Source organism: Myotis lucifugus, unplaced genomic scaffold, assembly GCF_000147115.1.
Source record: "Myotis lucifugus unplaced genomic scaffold, Myoluc2.0 scaffold_206, whole genome shotgun sequence".
In the NCBI taxonomy this organism is placed as follows: Eukaryota; Metazoa; Chordata; class Mammalia; order Chiroptera; family Vespertilionidae; genus Myotis; species Myotis lucifugus.
In genome coordinates this window covers 1,566,578-1,578,721 of record NW_005871254.1, presented here as the reverse complement: position 1 = coordinate 1,578,721, position 12,144 = coordinate 1,566,578, and the positions used below count along the sequence as shown (strand labels likewise).

At 58.5% G+C, this 12,144-nt stretch overlaps 1 protein-coding gene across 1 annotated transcript in view; it reads left to right on the top strand.

Annotated features, from left to right (window-relative positions):
• The first annotated feature begins 10,658 nt into the window (after positions 1-10,658).
• Positions 10,659-12,144, top strand: part of SLC18A3 (solute carrier family 18 member A3) — a 4,280-nt gene continuing 2,794 nt past the window's right edge. The window contains exon 1 of the mRNA XM_023761288.1: positions 10,659-12,140. Within this exon, the coding sequence (XP_023617056.1) occupies positions 10,659-12,140 (1,482 nt within the window). The remainder of the gene's footprint in view (positions 12,141-12,144) is intronic.

Below are 12,144 nucleotides of genomic sequence, written 5' to 3'. Positions count from 1 at the left end.
GCACTCAGTCCCGGGTAGGAAGTCTCTGCGTCCCCGCCGCCTCACCGTCGGAGCTCCAGGACTCTTCAGGGGTTACCCACCCCCCCAGACAGCCTCGAGCTGGGCGTCTGTAGAGCCGGACTCAGGTGGCCAGTACCGCCAGAGTTGGGGCCAGTCAGGGGGTCCTGGGTCACCTGACCATGCCCCAAGGGACAGCGCTTCCCATCAATGTAGGCATTTTCTCCAGAACCTTCCTCATCACCAGGAGTGAGGGGGTCCAAGTCCCCACCTTGCTGGCCCAGAATTTCTCCCTGAGACCCCTTCTCAGGGCTCACCTGGCCACACAGCCACGTAGGCCCGGGCTCCTCAGATGTGTTTCAACATCGTTTTACCTCAACAGGAGTCAGAGTTCCAATCGCCTGCCTCCCGGAGAACACGCACAAAGAGAGCCTTCTATCTGTTTGTTCCACATGTGCCAGGCGCAGGCTGGGTGCTGGGACACGGAGGCGACAGGTCTGAGAGGGTCATAGCTCATGTATGTACCGCACTGGCCATTGTCAGCATGGTCACCGGCAGCAGCGGGCGTCGCTGTCCTGCAGTGCTCAGTCCTGCCCGCGCCTCTCCTGGCCTCCCAGGACCCCACTGGGCCTGGTCCAGCCTCACTCCCTGAGAGGGACTCAGGGGAGGAGGGGCCCCGCACTTCAGCACAAGCGAACTGCCCCATCTGGGTCCGAGCCTCCACCCGCTGCAGCCAGGCCCCTTTCTTTCCTGCTGGCCACTTCCCGAGGGCGTGTAGGGAGCTGGGAGCTGGCCCTGCAATGGCTCAGCATGGCCTCCTGACCCCCCAGCGCTGACCCATCATCAAAGCCACATTGGTGGGTATGGGGCGCGGGCTCTGCGGCCACTCGCCAGGTGCGAACCCCAGCTCTGCTGCTTGCTAGCTGCGTTACCCGAATGAATTACTTCGTATTTCTGTCTCATCGATACAAATGGCAGAGGACGACAGACTGGACACGATCAGGCTGTGTGAGGAATAAGTAAGCCAGTGCCAAGCTTTTCAAGCTGCAGGTGACCAACCATTTGTTGTTTATAAAATCAAGTTAGTGGGTTGTGACCAGCATTGAACATAAATACAGTGGAACCAGGCATATGCCTTGCTTCAGGGGTTGGTACACACATCCATATGTGTACGTGGCACAAACTGTTCCCAGATGCTTCTCCGCCTGTGAGGCCCACCGTGGCCTGGAAGACATGAGCGGGATTGAATGTAGCCCAGGCGGGGAGAAGACATGCAGTCAGGCCTGAGAGCCCTCCTCAGTGCCAGGGGGAGGCCTGTGCACGTGGACCAGGGTGCCCCCCGGGAAGCAGTCTGCTGCCGGGAAAGAGAACACAGGCAGCAGTGGGCACGGGCACCACAGGGCCCAGGGACCCTGACAGCTGTGCACTGCAGGGCGCTGGGAGGGCCAGCGTGGGCCTGGACCCTGGCAGCGGGAATTGAAAGCAGAGGATGACTAATTTAACAAATGCCCTTTGAGTGCTTACGATGGGAAGATTTATGTTTCCAAAAGTTGACCATGAGGGCAGTTTAGGGGTGAAGAGCTGGTGGCAACAGTGGAGGCAGGGATCTACCGAGAGGGCAATAGCGCTGGCCAGGGGCAGAGCAAGGACAGAGGTCAGAATAGAAGGCGGAAACGGGTACCACACGGCCTCCATCCCTGGGGCTGGGTGGTCCCCGGCACCCAGCGGGGGTGGCAGCTCGGGGGGGGGGGGAAGAGCAGGGCTGTGACCGCCACAGGGAACGTGACTGCCACATGGTCCAGTGGGAAAACCAATGGGCACAACAGTGTGTCTGTGGCACAAACTGTTCCCAGCTGCTGCAGCCAGACAGACAGGTGACCTTGGCTGTTCCTCAGCCCCTGTGCTGCCAGTTTATGAGATGGGGCCCGAGGAGGACTTGGCTCAGAGGAGCGTCTGAGACTGGAAGCTAATAACGGTAAAAGCCTTCTTCCGGGTCTGGCCTAGGGCCAGGGCTCACACAGGGACGGCCTTCTCACCCCTCTCTCCTCACGGGTGTACCTGGAGCAGGCGGCCTGGGAAGGGGCTGACCCCCAGCCACCGGGACAGGTCAGGGACGCTGGCTGCCCTCGCAGTGCCCTCCACCCTCCAGGCCCAGGTTCACAGCGCAGACTCGTCCACAGGCCTTGGAGCTGAGGACTGGCAAGTGCAGTGCAGGTGCCTCGCAGGCCAGCCCTGTCAGCAAATGGACCTCCTCCTCGACCTCTACCATCCAAACGGGCCCCTCTGAGAGGGAATCTATCCTCAGAGGCCTTGGGACAGATGACCTCGAACTTGTGGCCACATTACCCAGCACAGAGGGTTCCCACAGCTCTCAGAGAGGTGGTCACTACATCCCCTTCAGAACGAGCGTCCGCCTTGGGCTTGCACTGAGCCCTGCCATGTGCGGAGGAGGGTGGAGCTGGGCGGCCTGACCAGCCTGATGCTGCAGCCCGAGCAGCCCGCACCGCAGGGGCAGCGTCCCGAGCGCCGTCCTCTGCCTTCCCTCTGTGCTGGTCTCTGAGATGTCCCTGCCCCAAACTTACACTTTTCAAATCTAACAGTGGAAGTGGCTCTGACTGGCCAGTGCTTGCTTTCCCGACCAAGACAAGTTTCCCAGACCAACAGAGATGCCTGGCAGCCTTCATCTGTCTTCTTCCCCACAGAGCCAACCTGACTGTAAAGTGCAGCGTTTCCCATAAGTATCGCTCTGCCCACCCAACGAGTCGATGGGGGCGCTTTCCCATGAGGCTGCAGTGTCAGCGGGCCTTAGCGAAATCTGTGTCGCTCTCCCCAGGGTGCATCTGGGAGACTTGTCAGGAACACTTTAATTTTCCTCTGAGTGTCCCTCCGTCCACTCCTGGCTCAGGGTTTTGGCACGATGAGGAAGCTTATTCCTTCCAAAGTGACAGACTCCTTCTTCCGTTGCACAGTGTTCTACTGGGCGTGTTGTGTCCCAGGCACTGAGCATACCCCGCCACCTCAGCCCCCGTCTGCAGGGCGCACGCTCTGGAAGAGGAACCCTCGTAATAAACTGCGACAGTGCAGTCGTAGATGCATGGTCTTGGCACAAAGGAGAGAGAGACCAGCTTTATTGGGGGAGAGGGAGTGACACAAAGAAGCATGATTTGGTTATAAAAGGTGAATAGCAGTCATTCAGGCAGACAGGAGGGGTTAAATGAACAACCACATCAACTCATGTACTTCAACACCAAACCCTGTGAGGCATTGTCAGTGCACCTACTTGCTTACAGATGTAAGCAAGGTTTGGAGAAATTAAGTAACTTGCACAAGGTCAGAGACTTAGAAGACTTGCAAAGAAGGAGCAATCTGTACACCTTTTAAATGAAAAACATAGACCCATAGCATTTAAGTAAATTGGCTGGAAGGTGTTGGAATCAGGAATCAAGTTTGGCTTAGTGGATAGAGCATTGGCCTGTGGACTGAAGGATCCCAGGTTTGATTCAGGTTTGATTCTGGTTGGGGGCACGTGCCTGGGTTGCAGGGTCGATCCCCAGTGGGGGGCGTGCAGGAGGCGGCCTCTCTCTCTCTCTCTCTCTCTCTCTCTCTCTCCCTCCCTTCCTCTCTAAAATCAATAAAAATATATATATTTTTAAAACCGGGAATTATGTTGAGACCACAGAGGTAGATGGATTAGAGGCCCTTTTATATCCAGCTAAAGAGTCTGGATGCTTCCCCATTGATGCTAAGAGGCACTGAGGGGTCTCACTTGGTGTAGCAGCTTCATGTCACCTCTAATTTATCCTGCCCAGCAAGTGTAAACCACAAATTCTAGTAGTGAAAAAATAGCAACAGTTTTTAGCTGGACATGTCCAGGGCAAAAATATTTTCTTTAATGGTGTTATCCTGTTTAATGATGGTATTTTATCTAACAAGACTTCCTATAATTCAGAAAGAAAAAGACAATCTAATAAAAAATGTTGAAGGAAAGTAATGGGCAATTTACAAAAAAATACAAATGGCCATCTATAATGATAAAAGCATAATATGCTAATTAGACCGGACGTCCTTCCTGACCACTTTCTAGACAAAGCCAGGGCTGCGAGGGATGAGGCAGAGGCAGCCATGGTGGCGGCAGGGGGCCGAGCCCCTTGCATGAATTTCGTGCATGGGGCCTCTAGTTAAACATACAATGAAACATGCAATGAAAACAACAATGAATACCATTTTTCTCCCATCAGATTGACAAAGGGGATTAAGAAAGATGAGATCAAGAGTTGGCAAGGCATGGTGCTGGGTAGCGTGTCCTCTCACCCTCAGCTTGCACGGGTATATATTTATGCAGCCACTTTGGGAGGCAATTTGGAAATTTCTTTTAAAACTGAAAACGTGCACAGATTGCTGGGATCAACCCCGTTGTTGGTGTGTCTCCTGGGGAAGCATGTCCACAAGCGCACGGAGACCCATCGCAACAACCTTCCTCCTGAAAATTACAAACCACCTGAGTGTCCATCACAGGAAAATAACCGCAAGCACGGCAGTGTGTTCATAACAAAAACACTCTGTGGCGGCTAAGGAAGCTGAGCCATTTCTGCATCAGCTAAAGTGGATACGTTGTTGAGTGGAAAAGGAAAGAACCACAGAATGATACAGTTATAACACAGGTTGGAATATATTTATTTAAACATAAAGGCTGTTTATCTTACATTTTATGTGGGTTCATTGATATGTTTAAAACACCCATAAAAACAGTAACAGTGGTGGTTTCTTTTCTTTTCTTTCCTCCCTCCCCTCTCCCCCAGTGAAGAAAGATTGGTTATTTTCTCGAAAGTCCAGTGATAGCTTCTGAGAGGTGGCAGAGGAGACGAGGGTTTGGGGCCACAAATGAACATTCATAATGTCCTAATTTCCATGAGCATCTCTATAAACAATGTCTGTGTGTGCATTACTTACGTGATTCATTTTCACGTAAAGTATTTAACAACCACTGACACATCCGTGCCTATGGAAGGCGCTGTGGCCAGTGCTCTGCATAGCAAGTCAAGCAGACACAGAGGCAGCTCTGGCTTCAGGGAGCTCCCAGGCTGGTGCAGAGAACATGCCATCACCAGGAAGAACGAAGTCCTGAAGGGGAGTCGACAATGCATGGGATTCATGGTGAGGGAGGAGGTTGTTCACAGTGTTTCAGGAACCAAGCAATGTGATCATAAGGAGAGCAGAGCTGGGCATGGGCTGGGCGCACTCCGGGTCCTGGGGGGCTGTTAGGAGGACAGGGAAGATTGGGGCACACTGTAAAAAACTGCGATTCTGGGACTCCAGTCCCAGGCAGCCAGGAGTCCTGTGAGGTCTGTGAGCATGTGGGAACTGGCCGCCTCTTTACAGAGGCGTAGGGGGGTTGGCTGGGTCTGGAATCGAGGGACAAGTAGGAGGTGACTGACTGCCACTGTGGGAGACGACTGGGGTTGGGGGCTGATTGAGGGCAGGGATGGTGTCCATGGAGGAGGTAGATGACCCGGAGAGACTCATTGGATTGGGATGGGAAGTGAGCAGAGGGAGTGAGAAAACAAGATTTTGAGGCCCCGCTGCTCCACAATAATTCACAGAAATGTCAGGAGTCAGAAGGGGAGCAGGGAGGGACAGCCCCTTCTTGGACCCACAGAGAGGAAGGAGCTCCACGGCCCATCCGCAGTGCAGGAGCTGCTGTCCTTTCTTTTCCCTTCAGAGCTCAGCTACACTCAGGAGGCAGGTCTGGGCCCTGAGGACGGACTGGCCAAGGGCGGGCAGGCAGGCACGTAGTCCTGGCTTCCAGCCACCAGACTCACAGGCTTCCGGGAAAGGCTGACGGGGAGGCTCTGTTCCTTTGAGTCTGAGAATCTGTGGCTGGGGAAGCCTAAATTAATTAAGTGATGCTGCGGGCCCCCGAGGCGCTCCGAGGAAGCGCACAGGGTGGGTAACAGGGGAGGCCAGCCAGCTGCACGCCCTCCCCCCAGCACTGGAATCCAGAGAGGCTCATGAGCTTTGTTGGAATTAAGCCTGCACTTAAGTGCTTCCAGGGAAACAAAGAAATAATAAATCAGGAGCAGGTGCCCCGCCCACATGCTGCCGCCACCATCAACCTGCTTCTCGACAGAAACATAGTCATTTTGTGTCTCAGGGACCAGATGTCTCAGTGAAGCAACAATTGACAAGGCCCTGGAATCGACTTGGCCCATGACCTTCTCAGGACCAGCTGATGCCTTCCTCCAAAGTAGCACCCCCTCACACACAACCCCCCAAGACCCCCACCCCACACACAAACCAGACCTCGCCCCGGCACAGATGCAGGAAGGTGATCCTTCCATCCCCTCCCCACGCTCCCATATCCCAGGAACTCCGAGTCCTCCACTAGCCCACTCCACAGGCACTGTCCAGCGTGGAAAGGACTTTGCCCCAGCAGACTGAAGCCACAACTATGTCCAGCGGATACAGTGAAAAGCAGTCACCCAGAAATCACCAAGGTGCCTACCCCTACAAGAGCATAATTGAGCCTCGTAAAGCGCCAGGCATCGAGCTACACGCTCTCAGTAAGTCCTCGCGTGTTCCCCAGCCATCCTGGGGCAGGGCGGCGTGGTGGCTGAGCGTGAATGCTGGGCTCGGCAGCCTGCATCGGAATCCTGTCTCCGCCACTCGTGAGCAATCTGGGCACGGCTAAATGATCACACCTCAGTGTCCCTGCCTGCGAAAAGATAACATGAAGGTTGGTAAGATGATTAAATGAGTTAATGTTTGTGAAATATTTACAACTGTGCCTGGCACATTGTAAACACTTCTATGTGTCTAATAAATAAAGTCCTTCCTTTATTCATTTGATTTACTTTGCATACCAGATAGGCTCTTTGCAGCAACAGGCCCTAAATCTGGCTGAGAAAGGAGAGGAAAAAATGCTTCCATTTTCCCCAACAGGATGGGAAGGGAAGGTCTCTTATGCCTGTAAGTTATGCTCAGAAAAAGGAGTCTCCAGAAAGGAACTCACCAAGAGTTCTGTTGGAGAGGAAGCCACAGGCACAGGAAAACCTAGCGGCAGGGCCCTTGTGGGAGGCTGGTTGGCAAGTGGAGTCAGGGCCAGCACCCTGGACAACGCCCCAGAGGCCAGCGCAGGAAGGGGCGTTCCCCATGTCCTGCCAAGGCGCAGGCCCCATCCTTTTGCTGAAACAGAGGGTCCTCCCCGCCCTCGACTCCCTTCCCCTGCAACTCCTGCACCCTAGCTCTTGGGGCTGCTGAAGGATGGGGGTGGGAAACTGTCTTCTGATCTTGAAGTTGGAGGGTAAAGGAGTTTAGTGTCCCTGGGGCCTCAGGGAGCCAGGCAGGACCTGCTTCCTCCAACGATCTTCATCTGGCCTCTCCCCTACCCTTCCAGGCTGCTACCTTGCAGATGGAGGAGCAGAAGCACAAGGAGGTACAGGGCATAGGGAGGCCGTGTGAGGACCACGAGGTGAGTCATGCAGCCTGAGTTCAAATCCAGGCTCTACTGCTGGGACCGTGGGCCAGTGAGCAGCTTCTCTGTGCCCAGTTTCCCATCAGTAAGGCAGGAGGGATGGCACCAGGATGGAGTGAGGATTAAATAAACAGCACACATAACACCCCTGGCCCAGAGTGTGTCATAACTGAGTCTGCTTCCTGCCACTAGGGAATGGAGGACTGGAGAGTTAGGAGGAGCCCGGAGATAGCGTGGCTCCATGCTCAAGGACGGCCTGAGTTATGTGGGCCAGAGGGCTGGGAGAAGGGTCTGTGCCTTGAAGACCTGGGAAAGTTTCTCTTCTCTAAGATTCCACTAAATTCTAAAGTCTTCAGTCACTAGACAGATCACGTCTGCTTTAATCCCCCCCCCCTTCTAATCAGACAGGGCAAACAGTATATGCATAAGTCACTACTGGTCTGCAGGCTGCCTCTTTCAGAGCCTCATATTGTGAGAGTCAGAGAGGCCTGAGGTTTCAAACTAAATGACTCGACAGCTAGACAGGTGACATACGTGTGCAAAGCTAGTTAGAGGGAACCTGCCATGAGCCAGAGAGTGTGTGTGTACCGACTAATGGCCCTCAAATACAATTTATAATAATAAAAGTGTAATATGCTAATTAGACCAGACAGCTGAATGACCTTCCAGATGTCCTTCCGGACAACCTTCTTGACGAAGCCAAGGCTGCGAGGGCCGAGCCCCTTGCACATATTTCGTGCATTGGGCCTCTAGTGTAAAACAATTCTCTCACCCCAACGGAGCCCTTCTACAGCCCCCATTTCTGCTCAAGGACTCGGGTGCGAGGGCTCTCCTCTAACGCCTTCCTTAACAGAGACCAGGCTGGAACCCAGGGAGAAGCTGTGACTTGTAGGTGATCACGCAGAGCCAGGCCTCTCCCTCCCTCCGACAGGGAGCAGCTCCACAGCTCCGTGCTGGCAGCTCCTTCCCTGGAAGAATGTCTCCTTCCCCGGGGCCTGGGTGAGTGGAGAGATGAGACAATAGGCTGCTCCTCTCACCTGATGCTCTGTCTCCATCACCTCATCCCACAGCCACCTCAGGGGCAGAGCCAACTTTCCGATGCCCCCCAGCCCTCCACCAGCCAGGACAGAGCCTGGAGCCACAAAGCTCACCCACCGGAGGGTCTAGCCAGGAAGCCAGGCTGCCCCTGTACCCTTTCTCTGCTCTTTGCAGACCTACACTGTGAAATGAAGACAAAACACCACATTTTACAGATGATAATAGTAACAATAGCAAGCACTTCCATTGCTCTTACGAGATCAGACACCCGTCAGTGGCACTATTACCCCATATTACAGATGGAGAAACAGACACCGAGAGGGAAGTAACTGTCCAGCACCCCGACTAGCAAGTGAGCGGAAAGCCGCCTCAGCCGCCTGGCTGTGAAGCCGTCTCAGGGCATCGGGTGCTTCCCTGGGTGGGGAGCGCGCAGGGGAAGAAGCGAGACCTCACGCTAGTTTGCTTTTGAGGTGAGGACAGGAAGATGCTCTCGGACTCTGGAAGGGAGAGACGAACTGGGATCTCAACCGCGCAAGTCTCCCAACCTCCGCCGCCTCGGAGCCCCTCTCCTGCCAGCCCGCAGACCGGAACTCGGACTCGAGGTGCCACCCAGGGTCCACGTTCTTATGAGGACCCACTGGATCCAGCGCACAGCCAGGGCGTCTCAGTGGGTGCGGCCCTTTTGGGAGGTAAGGGAGCAAAGTGGCTGTGTCCAGCCCAGGAGGCGAGGGGAGGGGTGTGGGGGGGGAGGAGGGGGGAGGGGGTGCTGGGCGTGGAGCCTCAAAGGTCTTTCTTACAGAGAGGACCCAGGCCGCACCACTCCCGGAGCCCACCCGGGACTTGGAGGCAGCTCTGGAGATTAGGGGGTGCGGTGGAGCTGGGGGTAGGGAAGGGGCGGGACTCGCCGGAGCGCAGAAAGGGACCCTCCCGGGAGTACACTGCCCGAGGGGAAGGGGTGAGGGGCGGGGAGGGAGAAGAGGCGGGGCTGAGGGGCCAGGACAGTCACTGAGGAGAGGGGAATACTGGCTGGGAGAGGGTGGCGAGGGAGTGCGGGGTGTGGGAGCGGCAGGGCTAGCGCTCCGGGCCGGTGGGGGCAATGCCACGTTCCCCCCATCCCCAGACGCTCAGTCAGGAATCTCTGCGGGGACATTCTCCCGAAGGGCTGGTCATCGGAACCCGCCCGGCAGTCTCTGCGCCTCACCCTCCCTCTCCCGGGGCAGAAGGGGCCGGGGGCGTGGCCATGCGAAGGCTCGGGGTCTCGGTACCCTGCGCCCCTCGGGTCCCCGCCCCACAATCCAGCTGCTAGAACAACTGGACACTCCGCGGCTCACCTCGGGGGCTCCCTGCGGGCTGCGCGCGGAGATCCGGGCTGAGGTGGAGGTCCGAGCCCCCGGCGCACCCTCTCCCGCGGGGCGGGCAACAGCTGCTGCTGCGCGCCCTCCCGGAGGGAGCGGAGGGAGCGGAGGGGCTTGGTCCTGACGGGGGAGGGGGGAGCAGAAAGCCGGGTCCTCGCACGGAGCACCCGTTACCCGCAGAGGCTGGGCCAGGACTCTTGACGCACCGAGACCCCTTTCTGAGGTTTCCAGCCGGTGCCGCTGGGAAGGAGACCCCCACAGGCCGCGCCCCGCCCCCGCCCCCGCCCCCGCCCAGCCGACGTCGCATTAGCATGAACGACGCAAGTGGCCGGGGCACCACTCGGGGGCCGAGACTCATAGCGTCACAGCCCCGAGTGGAAAGGGAAAAAAGAGGAGGCGAAGGAGGAGGAGGCAGGAGCCGGCGCTCAGGGAGGGGAGAGCGGCGGCAGGGCGAGCAGCCGGCGCGGGCGGCCTCTCCGCGGCGGGGGAGGCTCCGGGGGCGCCGGAGGGCAGCGCGCTCCGCTCCGGCCCCCGACCCCTCTGCGTGCTGCCTGCCTGGTCACCCCTGCACAGCGGCGGCGGGTCTGGGGTTCCGCTAGGAACAGCGGCGGCGCGTCCCCGAACAGGGTCCTTGCCTTCCCCGGGGCGCAAAGCCATGAGCCTGGCCGCCACCTGAGGCACAGGGGGCGCCGCGGGGCGCGGACCGCACCCCCGAAGTCCGAGCTCTCTTCTCTGCCGGCAGGGCGCCCGCGTCCGACCCCTGCGGAGGTGTCCTCGCTAGAGCGGCCGGTGGGGCGATGGAACCCGCAGGCCCGGCTCGGGAGGCGGCTGCCAAGCTGTCGGAGGCGGTGGGCTCGGCGCTCCGGGAGCCCCGCCGGCAGCGCCGCCTCTTGCTGGTCATCGTGTGCGTGGCGCTTTTCCTGGACAACATGCTGTACATGGTCATCGTGCCCATCGTGCCAGACTACATCGCCCACATGCGTGGGGGCAGCGAGAACCCCACCCCGACCCCGGAGGTGTGGGTGCCCACCCTGCCGCCGCCCACTCCAGCCAATGCCAGTGCCGGCTCCACGGCCAACAGCTCAGGGTCCCCGATGGCTGCGCAGCCCGCCGGGTCTGCCCTGAGGCCTCGCTACCCCACGGAGAGCGAGGATGTGAAGATCGGGGTGCTGTTCGCCTCCAAGGCCATCCTGCAGCTTCTGGTGAACCCGCTAAGCGGGCCCTTCATCGACCGCATGAGCTACGACGTGCCGCTGCTCATTGGCCTGGGCGTCATGTTCGCCTCCACCGTCCTGTTCGCCTTCGCCGAGGACTACGCCACGCTTTTCACGGCGCGCAGCCTGCAGGGCCTGGGCTCCGCCTTCGCCGACACGTCCGGCATCGCCATGATCGCGGACAAGTACCCCGAGGAGCCGGAGCGCAGCCGCGCGCTGGGCGTGGCGCTGGCCTTCATCAGCTTCGGCAGCCTCGTGGCGCCGCCCTTCGGGGGCATCCTCTACGAGTTCGCGGGCAAGCGCGTGCCCTTCCTGGTGCTCGCCGCCGTGTCGCTGTTCGACGCGATCCTGCTGCTGGTGGTGGCCAAGCCCTTCTCGGCCGCGGCGCGGGCGCGGGCCAACCTGCCGGTGGGGACGCCCATCCACCGCCTCATGCTGGATCCGTATATCGCCGTGGTGGCCGGCGCGCTCACCACTTGCAACATCCCCCTCGCTTTCCTGGAACCCACCATCGCCACGTGGATGAAGCACACGATGGCGGCGTCGGAGTGGGAGATGGGCATGGTCTGGCTGCCGGCCTTCGTGCCTCACGTGCTGGGCGTCTACCTCACGGTGCGCCTGGCGGCGCGCTACCCGCACCTGCAGTGGCTCTACGGCGCACTGGGGCTGGCGGTGATCGGTGCCAGCTCGTGCGTGGTGCCCGTCTGCCGCTCCTTCGCGCCGCTGGTGGTCTCGCTCTGCGGCCTCTGCTTCGGCATCGCGCTGGTCGACACGGCCCTGCTGCCCACGCTCGCCTTTCTCGTGGACGTGCGCCACGTTTCCGTCTACGGAAGCGTCTACGCCATCGCCGACATCTCCTATTCCGTGGCCTACGCGCTCGGGCCCATCGTGGCGGGCCACATCGTGCATTCGCTCGGCTTCGGGCCGCTCAGCCTTGGCATGGGCCTGGCCAACCTGCTCTACGCGCCTGTCCTGCTCCTGCTGCGCAAGGTGGGCCTCCTGACGCGCTCCCGCTCTGAGCGCGAGGTGCTGCTGGACGAGCCGCCGCAGGGTCTGTACGATGCGGTGC